The sequence below is a fragment of the Pygoscelis adeliae genome, unplaced genomic scaffold (genome assembly GCF_000699105.1).
Source record: "Pygoscelis adeliae isolate BGI_AS28 unplaced genomic scaffold, ASM69910v1 Scaffold218, whole genome shotgun sequence".
In the NCBI taxonomy this organism is placed as follows: domain Eukaryota; kingdom Metazoa; phylum Chordata; class Aves; order Sphenisciformes; family Spheniscidae; genus Pygoscelis; species Pygoscelis adeliae.
The window spans coordinates 4,215,324-4,229,228 of record NW_008825433.1 but is presented as its reverse complement, the minus strand read 5'-3'; the positions used below and the strand labels follow the sequence as shown (position 1 = coordinate 4,229,228).

Genomic DNA, 13,905 nt, shown 5'->3' with positions numbered 1-13,905 from the left:
AGGGTTTGTGCATGAATGTTCATACAGTTTTCCCATATGGCTCTTTTTAAGAGAGGTACATTGTTCCCCAGGTTGGTGTTTTAGAAAGCCTGAGGTGTATTCTAGAGCTCACCAATTCTGACTTTGAAGAAGCCTGAACTTCTATTTGGTATTAGTCCCTATAAATCTTCTACAACTACAGCTTCTATTAACTGAACTGGAGGACTAGAAAGCAGCAGAGATCAGGATGCATGATAGCGCTTTGATAACTAAATTCCTCATCAATCATCCTGTCAGTAAGTGAAGTGACGCTAGAATTTGTTACCATTCTTCACAACACAAATATCACAGCAGTCTACTTCCTTCCCATCACTGGAAAAGAGTTTGTACACATCTCACTAGACTTTATAGCGTAACAGACAGAAAGGGATCAAGAAAAAGCATCAAAGTCATTGGGCTATTCATTTCTCCAGGTATCTCCTCCTCTCCATAAGAACACCAGTTTGCAGTGAGTTATGAAGACCAAAATGCTGCAGTTGTTAGAACAATGTGTTTATCTGCCTTGCTGCCCTTGCCACGAACCTTCTCTTTAACAGTTCTAATCCTGAAGCGCTAACCATTCTCTAAGAGTTCATGGTCAGGTGTCAAAAGTGGCAGTCAACAAGAGTCAGAGTAGTGGAGAGGAAGGAAAAAAAAAGCACAACAATGGAAAAGCAAACCCTCTTCTCTACAAGACAGTCACACTCAAGTTTCCTTTACACAGTCTGAAATAAGAAGCAGGAATACTAGCAATCCTTATATTTCCCTTCCTATTCCTAGAGGCTATGCAGATAGAGGGCTCAAACATATCAGCAAGCTTAACAAGTTACCATCCGTGAGGTGCAGCAATTGTCTGTGTACACCTGCTTAGTCTGTCTCAAAGCAAGGGAAAACATGTTAGCTTAAACCTCTTTGGATTCAGAAGCTCATTTAGTCACAGTGATTCAGATACAGCCTCTAGCCCAAATCTGTTTTATTTATCTTTACTAAAAGCCCACAATCAATTATCAAAGCAGAGCTAGGGAGGTCTTATATAGAAGCATACTGCCAGTACAGCAAGTAAGGTTTCTATCTTTGGCTCTGCTAACATCTTTTTGGGCAAGTCAGGGGGCTGAAGTGCCTCCTCTATGAAGGCAGGCTGAGAGAGTTTAGCCTAGAGAAGAGAAGGCTCCAGGGATACCTTATAGCAGCCTTCCAGTATTTAAAGACAGCCTACAGGAAAGATGGGGAGGGACTCTTTATCAGGGAGTGTAGCAATAGGATGAGGGGTAACTGTTTTAAACTGAAAGAGAGAAGATTTAGATATTAGGAAGAAATTCTTTACTGTGAGGGTGGTGAGACACTGGAACAGGTTGCCCAGAGAAGTTGTGGATGCCTTATCCCTAAAAGTGTTCAAGGCCAGATTAGATGAGGCTTTGAACAACGTGATCTAGTGGAAGGTGTCCCTGCCCATGGCAAGGTGGGTTGGAACTAGATGATCTTAAAGTCCCTTCCAACCCAAATCATTCTACGATTCTATCATGTCATCTCACTCACTGTGTTTCAGGCTGACATCAGTGAAGTGCGAAAAATATTGTCAAGCAATCTTAAAGCACTCGACAATTTTCAGATAAGCAAAGCACTCAAGTATCAACTATTACAATGGGACACACATTGCCAGGGCAGGCTGGAAATAAGTGCAGAAGCGTGACTTGATGAGCAGGCTCACCAATCTCAACCCCTTTCTCAGATGACAGACCCCTTCTACCTTGCAAAATGGTTCCCTATAAGCAGGCTTCTCTTAGATCCCCATGCTGATATCAATACCAGCCCCGCTCCTGATACAAAGGCTGCAGCATAAGCAAAAACGTCCGATAACGCACATGCACTACATACCATAATAAGGTTCAAAGAGCTCACTGGAAGCAGAATAGAAGTCCTCTAGTTTAAAATCATTTGGTCCTTTCAAGGTCATGCCAAATCCTTTCGCATGCCACTTCCGCCTCCACAAAACATACTCAGAGAAGCCTCCGGGACCAGCACACACATCAGCAAAGTAGAGCAGCTCTGCATCTCGCTCCTTTATCAAGGGCCTCTGCAAAAGGAAACTGAGGAAATTCTACTGACCCAGTAACAGCTCCCGTCAGTCAAACCAGAGACACCATAAACTACGCCACTCGGCCAGAGAAGCCTCTTTCAAGCACCTGTTTTCCCAGCTAGTATCCTAAGCATTCTCCTTTCTCCCCACTTTCTCCATTCTCTGAGAAAGCACTTCTGTTTGAAAGTTAAATAGAGGCCCTCACCCCATGGAAGTCCTTAGGGTTTGTAAACATGTAGTCAAAGACATGGTCCATATTTGCCATCTTCATCGCAGCCCTATGAACACATAAACAGGAACCTATTAAGTTTCGACCTTGGCTCCCAAGGCTGAAAGTGGACATAAATGGGAAAGGGGCTACACTACCAGAAGTTCTGCAAACCTGTTCAGGAAGAAAACTCCACGGATCATCTCATAGGGGTTAGATCTTGTTCGGGCTCGACGCATTTCTTCTCCATCCAGCTCATCAAATACACTCTGCACAAACAGAAACAAAGTTGAGCTGGACCTGGCACAGGCTTGAGGGATAGGTAGGCATGAGCATTTCCTATCCTCATGCTTCTCTCTCCTTAGACAGCAAACTCCATGCAGGGTTTGGTTCGCCAATACAGAATGTTGTTCCATCACATAATGATATTCACTCTTCTTCCAAGCCACCCCAGTTCTCAAGCAAATTTAGTGACACTGAAGAATTCTGTACTGATGGCTCCAGAGCCTGATAACATGGTTAGCCACTGCAAAAGCAGTCACAGCCTACAGTATGTCTCACACATACATACACACTCACACTCTACTGCAATTTACAAGGATGTGATAAAACCTAGGAGTGAAAATGGAGCACACAAGAAAAGAAAGAGAGCTTATTTCCTTAGCTTGTTAAACACTTCAGCCTTTCAGTTGAACTAACTAAGAAAGGGAGACTCTTTTCATTAGTGTCTTTGAAGGCTGATGTGCAAAACAGGTTGCTGAACAGACAGTAACAACCAGGATGCGTGGTCACACTAGTGGCATGGAGGTGAAAGAGGATGTTCTGAGCTCCTGCCAATCACTTAAGTAAACTACTCAATCCCCTTCAATCATTTATTTCACTTGCTTCCCCAAAACTTCAGCTCCTCTCTAAAGAAGGGGACCCACCTTGCACTGCAGGACATTACGTAAAAGCTCTTCACTACAGAACTCTGTTTCGTCTTCAATCACCATCTTCCGCTGGAACAGAAAGAGAACACAGATAACAATTAGCAAACATGGTATCAGTCATTTCAGAACGCAACACGTACCAGTGAAGAAGGTTGCCAACCACATATTAGGCTGTATTAGCAAGAGCGTAGCCAGCAGGCTCAGGAATTATTCTCCCCTATTCGGCATCTTGAGACCACATGTGGAATACTGCATCCAGTTTAGCACTCCCCAGTACAAGACAGACATACTGAAGCAAGCCCAGCAAAAGGGCCCCCAAGATGATGAGGGTGCAGAAGCACCTGGTGTATGAGGAGAGACTGAGAGAACAGTTTGTTCAGAATGGAGAAAGGGAGATACTATTGCTGTCTACAAGTACCTAATGGCAGGAAATAGAGAAGATTGATCTAGGCTCTTCTCAGAGATGGACAGCGATAGGACAAGAAACAATGGACACAAGCTGCAACACAAAAAATGCCGATTAGCTATATGGAAATTTTCTTTTGCTAACTGGGTTAACAAGCACTGAAACAGATGCCCGAACAGGTTGTGAGATTTCCATCCGTGGAGATACTCAAAACTCAACCAAACAAGGCCTTGACCAACCTGATGGTTGGTCCTGCTTTAAGCAGGAAGCTGCACTAGCAATCTCCAGAGGTTCCCTCCAGCCTAGGTTATTCTACAACTCTTTGACAAGGAAATTGTTTCAGGCTGAGTAGTCCTGCGTCTTCTTAGGCTGGTAAGAACTGGGATGTAAAAAATTACCTTCCCCACAGTCATCCACTCCTTCAGCTCCTGGGCATCAGGGATTTCCGTGGTACACTCGAGGCACCAGTCCACCTCCTCGTAGGCACTGGGCTGCAAACACAAGGAATGGGAAGAGTCAGAGACGTTTTTACTAGCAAAATATATCAACTGATTGCTCCCAAAAATTTGCCTCCCAATCCTAGCATAAGGGGTTATGCCATGACTTTAGGGCCAATCATATAGTTTTTTTTCTCCTAGTCTAAAACATGTCTTATTTGTTTGAATTTAAAATAAAATTAACAAAAAAACACAAAACAAATAAAAAGACCACCACCAAAAAAGCCCCACACTGCTTTCATCTCATTAGAATCTGATGAATAATCAAGGCATAAAGCAAAAGCCTAGTACTCTCAAGGTACATTTTAGAGACTGCAAAAGAGACAGCTGCCAAAAAAACACACTTCCTGATGGTGCTTTGCACATCCTTTCTCCCAGTTCTTTGCGAAAGGCCCCCTCATTCCACAACTTAATTCAGGCTTCAAACAATATTTATAATCTTGGGAAGGAATTGTTTTAGCAGTTAAGATCAAAGTGTGCCACTCCTCCACAAAGAGAGGCTGCCAAGGTCTACTAACCTTCTTATATTTATTATAGTAGTATCATCCACAAGGGTTAATCATACATAACACTTAACTGCTCTGAGCTGTAGAAACACACTGGAGAATGAGACCCAAACCAATGAGTCTACAGAACAGGTCTCAAATTCCTGGCTCTCCAGGAATAACCTCTGATACTATTTCCAACTGCTGAAAACAATTCAAAGAAAGGAGAGCTAAGTACTATAACATCACATACATGACTATCTGATAAGCATTGCTGTCCTTGACTAACAATGGCTGGGACCTTCTGGCTTACTCTCCAGCTGCCAGATCCCTAGGATTCAGTGTTGTGGTTTGTTTTTTTTTGTTAAATACCAACATACAGCAGCTATTTCACAATAAATAATACCAAAACTGGGCTTTACTTTCCTGACAACATCTATTTCTATTTCCCCAATTTTCTTCCCTGTTGAAGAGCTTGACAAGACACAGGACTAGAACATCTGAGCATTTTATTTGGGACTATTAAACACACCCATAAAAGATTTTTTAAAAAAAATTACCTACATAGGCATGAAAAACTATGTACAAAATAAAAACGGTATCTATTTCTATTTCCCCAATTTTCTTCCCTGTTGAAGAGCTTGACAAGACACGGGACTAGAATATCTGAGCATTTTATTTGGGACTATTAAACACACCCAGAAAAGATTAAAAAAAAAATTTACCTACATAGGCATGAAAAACGATGTACAAAAAAACGGTAAACCCAAAAGAGCTTGATAACAATTTTCAATCATATTCACTACTGCAAACTCAGAAACAAATCCTACAGACCACAGCAACAATCCATCTGAAACTGATTTTGTGCCAGAACATTAATACATGTGACAGAAAACAAGTTTTGCCATGCTGTTCTGGGACAAAATAAGGCCTGAGTCTACCCAGCAGAGCCACTTGATAGTAGCCAGTTGTATCAGACAACACTAAGCATCATTCCCAGAGGGCAAATCCCGAACACAGCAATAGAAAAGGGATTGAAAATAGGAAGTACTTACCTCTGGCTCACCCTGCCAATCAATATTGAGCTCCCCATCAAATCCTTTGAGGGTCAGCCCAAAGCCTCTCCTTCCCTTCTGATTGGAGGCCTCAACAATATCCTTCCTGCCTTGGCCATATTTTCCCAGACCTTCTCCTTCCCGGAAGCCCATCTTGGCCTATAAAGAAAGCAAAGGGAGCACGGTGAGGCGAGTGGACTGGAGTTTATGTGCTACTACTGGGACCAAAGACTAGCAGGGAAAATGATATGTGACTTGAAGGCATTGAGCATTTTTAATCTCAGTTGTGGCTTTCAGGACTTAATACCGAGTTCACTTCACTGAGGCAGAATGCAAAAAAACTAGGTCTAAAGAATGATGTTTGAAAAGACAGCAAATTACAAAAAGTTCAGTAATGCAGGAACAGCCTGCTCAGAGGGAGAAGTTGTGAGGCGCCTGGAGCCATTCATCACCGCATTCAGTAAGCATGGAAGGTTCCTAAAACAAAAGATCCTGGCACAGGAAAAAATTCATGTTGTGATGATATTCTTTGTTGAGAACACGCAGCCACATACATTTCAAGCATCAGTTAAAACTTCACCTAAAACTCAGAGGAGGAATGCAAGACACGCTCCTCCTGAAACACCTTCCCATCTCTTAGGTTAAAAGAAATATGTTCATTAACTTCTTCAGGCTTTTCTCTTCATAAATTTTAGCAACAAGAGAACAACAACAAAAAGCATGAATGCAGTCAATTCCACTCCCTCCAGTACACACCTGCAAGACAGTAAGTAAATAAAAGACTTAATCCTTAAGTTTCACTTTGAATGAATAAATTATCCATATAGTCCCTCCTGTAAAAAGCAACAAAACCATTGTTTATTACCAATCAGTATGAGAAACAACACAAGCATATCAGACAGGTTTTATACAAAGGTACATGGCTCTGAATCAGACCTTGAAATATGTACACCAAAGGTGACACTGAGCCTGTTATACACTGGTTTTCTGAGGACAGAATTTTGAACATCTCGTAATCAAGGACTATATTCCTTTTACTTACCTAACACCACCAAATCGTTCAACCAGACTTGATAACACATCAATCTTTATATTCAAATTTATGAGGCCTTACAAACAAAAGCCTCCTGAACTCAGTAGTAAAAGCTCCTGTATTGTGGTGATTGGAAGCACACACCCTAATTGGCTCAGGAGAGAACTCTCCAAGTGAAAGACAGCCTTGTGCTAGAATCAGCAAACTGCAGCCCAGTGCCAAAAAACGCACGCGGACAGATTCTGAATGATCAGCAACAGGATTTATCTACAGAGAGGCACAATCAGCAACTCTCAGCCTCTGGATCCCACTGAGTTTTGAATTCAGCAAGAGCTGAACGCTCCTTTTTCACGTAGAGGTATGATCCTGCTGGTCAGCAGCATGCCACCTCCTGGAGAGGCAGTATCTCCCTGTTCCCACCCCTAGTAGCAGTTAGCACTTCCCAGCCTCTAGTAGAAGACTGAACTTCTAACTTGGCAACGGCAGGTACAAGCAGGCCTACCACCATGGAAAGGCTGCTGACCCCTGCTCCTGTGGGTACAGCACCAGCACGGAACAAAAGGAGACCCGAATTCTGTCCTCCATTAAGTCCCAAACTTCCTGTCACACTTCAAGTAATACACAACTATACATCTCATCTTCTCTGCTGCCCTTGGAAATAACCTTTTTGTTTCTCTGTTATCAAGAATGGAAATTCTTTCAGGATTATGAGATACTCACGATACCACAGTGATGAAGTTTGCATCAGGAAATAAGTGTAACAGCATGCACCAAAAGAAAGACTCCTCTACAGCCCACTATTGCCTTTAAACTCAGGAACAAGCTGCCGAATTTGGGACTACCATGAGACAGACAACCATTTTCTTAGAACTTCCTAAAAGTATTTTCTTCCCCACACTAACACTGTGCAATCAAGGGGTTGGCGATCACCTTCAAAGTTTAGTTGTCACAGTCGCTGTCGTTCACAACTTCCTGCCTTTACAAGAAATTTCCGGCCCTACATAAAGCAGAGTGGCACTACTTGAAAGAAAAAGAAATACTTTTAAGTATTTCTATTTAATACTATTTAAGTATTAAGGTAGTAATTATTACTCCCTTAATAATTAAGGCAGTAATTCTACAAAGGTATGCCAGCCAGCCTCCGAGATCAAACAAATTAATGTTAATCACAGAATTTGTTAAGGCCTTTCTTACAAGGCATCTGTTAACTCAAGCATTGCAAAATAACACACCGTAGGACTCTCTTTTTCAAGCTCAGCAAGCTGCCTGACCCAGAGATCTTTCCCTTCACATTCGCCTCCCTGCTCCTAGGCCTTGAACATGAATCAACTGTTTTTTAACAGATCCTCTTCAACCAAGCCCTCTCAGCCTCCCCTAATTGCTCAGCAGTTGGCTCAAAGAAGCAGAGAACCCTGCTACAAGGAGAATCAGAATCAAAATCTCTTAAAACAGACGGGTCTTTTCACTTTGCTCTCATCAGGTCTTAGTAGTTTGGTCCAAAACTATTTTGACCTACCATGAGCTTTTGGGAGACACTGTTGTACATTGAGTAGCGAGATGAAGTACCCTCCACAAGAGAGTCTTGTTTGAACTCATTGCTGAAGACTGGTCTTTTTTCATCGCTCTCACTGTCAGACCCACTGCTACTACTGGAAGACTCTGAAAACAAAAACAGAAGTGAGAAGAGTGAGTATGAAAATAAAATGAAAGGCAGACATCTCAGTGATCACATTAAGAACTATACAGTGTGACTCATTAAATCCTCTCAACACACACATAGAGAGGACACTTCAGTATCTCAACTGTGCTAACAGGAAGCACACAGGTGTAATATAAAGTACCCCATGGAACCAACACCCGGTTATCTGCTCCTTTGTCTCAGGGATGCACACAACCTCTCTGAGTTGATGGATTCCAGGCCCCGCGAAAGGATGGGCAAACCCCATCGCAGCAGCAGAGCAGGCCACAGCATGACCACGATAGTACACTGTCATGTGCCTGACCTTTGCAATGACCCTGAGGAGCTGAGGAAGTCCACAGGGATTCTCTCCTGAGAATAATGACAGTCACTGACACCTTGATAAAACATACTGGATTTCCCTCAGTTTCCTACCTAACTACAGGTGTAAACACATCCCTAACTTAACCAAAAATCCACATCAAGTACACAGGCATCTACCAAATGGCCAACACTGCAGAAAGAAGAGATAGTCAAATCCCTTAGTCCCCATATTAAACTTCAGTTTGACTCCACTACCCACCTCAGCAGCAAGGATCCACAAATTCACTACAGCAAATGAGACAGTTTTTCACCTCTAGAGTTTACTGATGCATACAAACCCAAGTGAAAGATAACATCAGAAGACACCAATCTAGTTTTAATCTCCCTGACAGAGAAGGTTTGAGGAAGAAGTTAATCAAGTTAATGGTCCAGTCAAGGTAATATGTACCACCATACACAGCAGGCACTCAAAATAAAATTTTGTCACCTGAGAGTCACCTGAAACTGATGCAGCAGAGCCTTCATGGGCACCAAACAACGAAGCTCTGTCTATGCCCAGTTCCACCCTGGGATCTACTTGGGAAGAACCTGGGCCTGTATGAGCTGTATAGTCCTCGCTGCTGCTCTACAGTTGTGAGATGCCCAAACCTATTTGCTCTGGGCTGGATGTAACTGGGATGTAGCCCAGAAGGCCAATCATATCCTGGGCTGCATCACAAGAAGCGTGGCCAGCAGGTCGAGGGAGGGGATTCTGCCCCTCTACTCTGCTCTGGTGAGACCCCACCTGGAGTACCACCAACTCTGGAGCCCTCAGCATCAGAAAGACACAGACCTGTTGGAGCAGGTCCAGGGGAGGGCCGTGAAAACTATCAGGGGGATGGAACACCTCTCCTGTGAAGAAAGGCTGAGAGAGTTGGGGTTGTTCAGCCTGGAGAGGAGAAGGCTCCAGGGAGACCGTATTGCAGCCCTTCAATACTTAAAGAGGGCTTATAAAAAAGACGGCGGCAAACTTTTTAGCAGGGCCTGTTGCAACAGGACAAGAGGGAATGGCTTTAAACTAAAGGGGGGTAGGTTTAGACTAGATATAAGGAAGAAATTTTTTACGGTGAGGGCGGTGAAGCACTGGCACAGGTTACCCAGAGAGGTGGTGGATGCCCCATCCCTGGAAACCTTCAAGGTCAGGCTGGATGGGGCTCTGAGCAACCTGATCTAGTTGAAGATGTCCCTGCCCACGGCAGGCGGGTTGGACTAGATGACCTTTCAGAGGTCCCTTCCAACCCAAACTATTCTATGATTCTATGATCTGGGCAGGAATTGCGGTAGTCATATCATTTGTCTTACGGCCTGCTCTGCACCAGATGGGTAGTGAGGGAGGCCCTACAACCCACCAAGTCCTTCCGCTTCTCCTGTGGTAACATCACCACGAGGATAATGGCACAAATTTCCTTCCTGAAATTTGCCTAGCACCACATCAGTCATACTAAAGTTAATGCTGTGGGGCAGGCCATACAGACTACTGGAGCAGCAATCCACAGCAAGCACAGCCACGCCCTTCATTGGACCTCTGCCTCTTGAGCCTCCCTCGTTTGCTGAGTGCTAGAAATCATTCTGTGCTACTTTGTACAACTAGGAGAAGTTGAACTACATAAGTCACCCTGAGATAATGCAGAAAATTGTTGTTAGCAGAGCTAATATTATTTTTGTCACTTAAAAAGGAATTATTTCGCTCCATAGAAGTGTTAAAAAAAAAAAAAGACATTACCTAGAAAGAAGGACTGAACTTCTTTTACGTTTTTCTGATTTAAGAAAAAGCACAGATTATTTCTCTCCCAACCCACAGATCCTTGTGTTTTCCTGTTACGGAAAACTGAGCACCAGTGAAGTAAGCGGAAACAACTGGATAATTAGTAAAGAAAGGCCATTACAAGAAAGTGAAGTGAAAATAGAAAACACCATAGTGAAATATACTACTGTAGTTAAAACCCTTTCAATGTGTGCTCAATCCTTGTTGCTGAACTATCTGTTTTTAAGATTCAGGACTTGTGTCCCCACATAATTACTATGCTAGAGTTTTACAGTATCAACCTCTGAGGCTTCCAGCTCGAGACAAGGAAGGTTATGATTTAACTTGTGTTTGCAGTGTTATATACCCATCTTGATTTTCAAACATCTGTCACACAAGCTACATTTCTCTTTCCTTCACAAAGTTCTTAGATATGAACAGGATCACAAAGGATTTTGCTTTAGGGTCAGTTACTGCTTTCTGGGTCTCCAATACACAGCCTCAATTAACTTTGCTGCCTGCTTTTGAGCTGTGTCTTATTTTCCAGAGGCTCACGATGTGCCTCAAACACAATACCCCCTACATAAATCTCAAGAAAGTCCCTTCACAACTCTTCTTGCTCTTAACATTTGCTAGGCTGTGCTCAGCTGAGATCAGATCCCAAGTCACGTCCCTCCCTCAACCTTCTTTCTTTCATCGGAAACCACAATGAGTGTAACAGACTACTGAACAATTAACCCTATCGAAAATGTTGTCCTTGAACTGTATCAACCTGTTTCTTAAACGTTAAGACTCACAGCCTACTTTGACCCATATGTGAACACAACAATCAAAAGGGGAAAAAAAAATTAAAAAAATATTGGTTTGAATTTTTTAGCTCAGCCCTGAGCGCACGCAGCATTCCCTGCGCCAGCTCTCACACCCTGCACCTCTAACCTCCTCACTCACCTCCAGCCTTGCCAGACAGGAGGCTGTCGCTACGACTACTCCCAAACTGACCCACTCATCTTCCATACACAGCCCCTTCCATTTTCACAAGATGAAGGCTTCTTTATGTGTTCAGGCCCCTTCTCACTAACGCTTTATGACCACAGGAAATCCCAAGACTCAGAAGCAGCAGGCATGACCGTGAGGCAACCTGAAGTACCATCCTAGGAGAGTTTAACGCACTGCGCAACAGCGATACCAATTGTGTAGGGCACTCGCCTCATCTTTGGTGATGAGGTGAGAAAGCACACTCCGACTTGAGAAAAAGGTGGTAATTAATTTAGTTAACTCTGAAACAGTTTTTCTTTCTGAAACCAAACACCTGTGAGCTCTCACAACTCCCCCCTCCCCCAAAAATCACGCGGAGCCAGCAAAAGAGATAGTACTACAATGTAGGAGCCCCAATCAACCCGCCCTTTGCATTCATCTCAATTTCTCCCATCTGCAAAAATATGATAAGATTACTGATTTTTTTATTTTTTAAACAATGAGAGATGATGATGTTTCTTTACAGCACAACACCCACAACTCCTCACTACTGAAAGTTTCCAAAACAGAAATAACTGCTGAGACTGAAGTGATTAGTGCTGCTCATATTATTACAAGAATCTTTACAGCTTTGGACCATGCACTTGTCATCTACCTCAAGTTCTATTTTCTATGTCTGAATTCATACAATTCCCAGACCAAACTGTTTACATGAGATTTTTAAAAAAGCTTAAAAAAAAAATCACGCCAATCCAAGTTTGTGAACAGAAAGAATGTAGTTTTTCTCCTAAAGAGAGAATATGCCCTCAAAGTTCAGGCTATCAGTTAGGATTTAGGAGATGTGGGTTCAGTTCCTAGTCATTATTTAGATGCCCTGCAGCAGCATATACCTTATCTCCAGCCTTACCTTGAGTAGTATGATTACTAAATTGAGTTTCATCATCTGAAGTAGAACTGAGCGTTAATCCCAAGTCTTCTATCCTCTTCTTCTGCTTCTTTTGGGGGCTGCTAAATTCAGGTTCTGTCCTTCTCTTCATTTTTGCTGAAAGAAGATGATCGCGCTCGGTAAACATTAAGCAAGTTAACTTTCTCCTGCATGCTGAAGGGTAAGGCACAGCAGCATGGTGGCATAGATCATTTTACAGACTATTCAGTATTATGCCTCTCAACTTAAGTTTGTTCTAGGTAAAAGCATTGACTACTTTTGAACCTACCTTTTTTAATAGCTAGTCTAACTAAACAAACATGAAATCTATGCAGAAGCTTCCCTACTACTGATTACTTGAATTTCAAATGATTTCTACAACCTACTTACCATTAAATGCTAGTAGATGAAGACAACCCAGACATCAGCACTCAGATAACTTAAATATGTGACGGTTGGTTACTACTACTGAATCAAAGATTCGTTTTATCCAAACACACCAAAAAATGAGAAAATAAGATCAATCTAAGGACGAACATGCAAGGTGGAACCTATTTCTCACAAGAGAGTCAGAGCACCTCCAACCTCACCTCTGCAAATATTAATTAATAAAAGAGCTTTCCTACATGACTTCTGTCGCAGAACTTCATTAAATATGTGTACTCAAGTTGGGGGGTGTTTGTGTTTTTCACCAGGAATCACTGGCAAGATATCAAGCTTCTGGATGTGGCTGATAAACTTTGCATAAACCCAGAGAAAGGACTAACACTTAAGACGGAGTTAATAGAAGCTAGCTGGGAAGGCCTGCAGAGGACAAGAACCAAGGAACAGGAAAGCAGGTGAAAATTAAAGAGGCACAGACGCCTAGAGCACTAGCTAATCCTCCCTGCTATTGATAAACAGCAATAAAAACCTGTTGGTGTTTATTATTCTACGTAGGAATGCTGGGCTAGAAAAGATGCCCCAGCTCACCGACTCGAACCCTCTGTTATCAAACTTATTTCCACAAACGCATACAGGGCAGCTGAAGACCCATTCCTTTATTCATCCCCACGACTCTGACTGCAAAATCATCCCACAACTTCACTGCGCTACGGCTAAGACGTCTTTTCACTTCCACCAGAAGTTCATTTACAGCCAACGCATATTTATCTGCTCTTGTGTCGACTCTGGGGTTTTTTTCCTTGCTTGCTTATCTCTAACAAACCGAGAGCAATCTTCTGCTTCTTCTGAGATACTCTCTTATGGGGCTAACACGCTCTCAGCCCACCACAGCTAGCCTCCCCTCGAGATCTCCACCCTCCTAACCCTACCAGGGGGTCCCTTAGCGCACCTGTTTCCCCGCTAGACCTCAAACTACGCAAAACCAGCCGCAAGTTAGGCAACACCCCGTCCCTCAGGAGCCGGGCAGCCGCGAGGGAAAGCCCCTTCCCAGCACAACCCGCAAGGGGTTCCGCGACCCGCGCTCGGCAAGGGCGCGGCGCCCCTCCGCCCGCCCTGCCGGCGCCCTGC

The 13,905-nt window shown here is 43.2% G+C and overlaps 1 protein-coding gene across 1 annotated transcript in view; it reads right to left on the bottom strand.

The window, feature by feature from the left end:
• The window catches only part of CMTR1 (cap methyltransferase 1), a 28,316-nt gene extending 15,811 nt beyond the window's left edge, over positions 1-12,505 (bottom strand). The window contains exons 1-8 of the mRNA XM_009331072.1: positions 12,376-12,505; positions 8,225-8,367; positions 5,676-5,834; positions 4,037-4,129; positions 3,230-3,301; positions 2,478-2,572; positions 2,301-2,373; positions 1,894-2,092 (exon numbers count right to left, since the gene is read on the bottom strand). Of these exons, the coding sequence (XP_009329347.1) occupies positions 1,894-2,092; positions 2,301-2,373; positions 2,478-2,572; positions 3,230-3,301; positions 4,037-4,129; positions 5,676-5,834; positions 8,225-8,367; positions 12,376-12,505 (964 nt within the window). The remainder of the gene's footprint in view (positions 1-1,893; positions 2,093-2,300; positions 2,374-2,477; positions 2,573-3,229; positions 3,302-4,036; positions 4,130-5,675; positions 5,835-8,224; positions 8,368-12,375) is intronic.
• Positions 12,506-13,905: the final 1,400 nt, after the last annotated feature.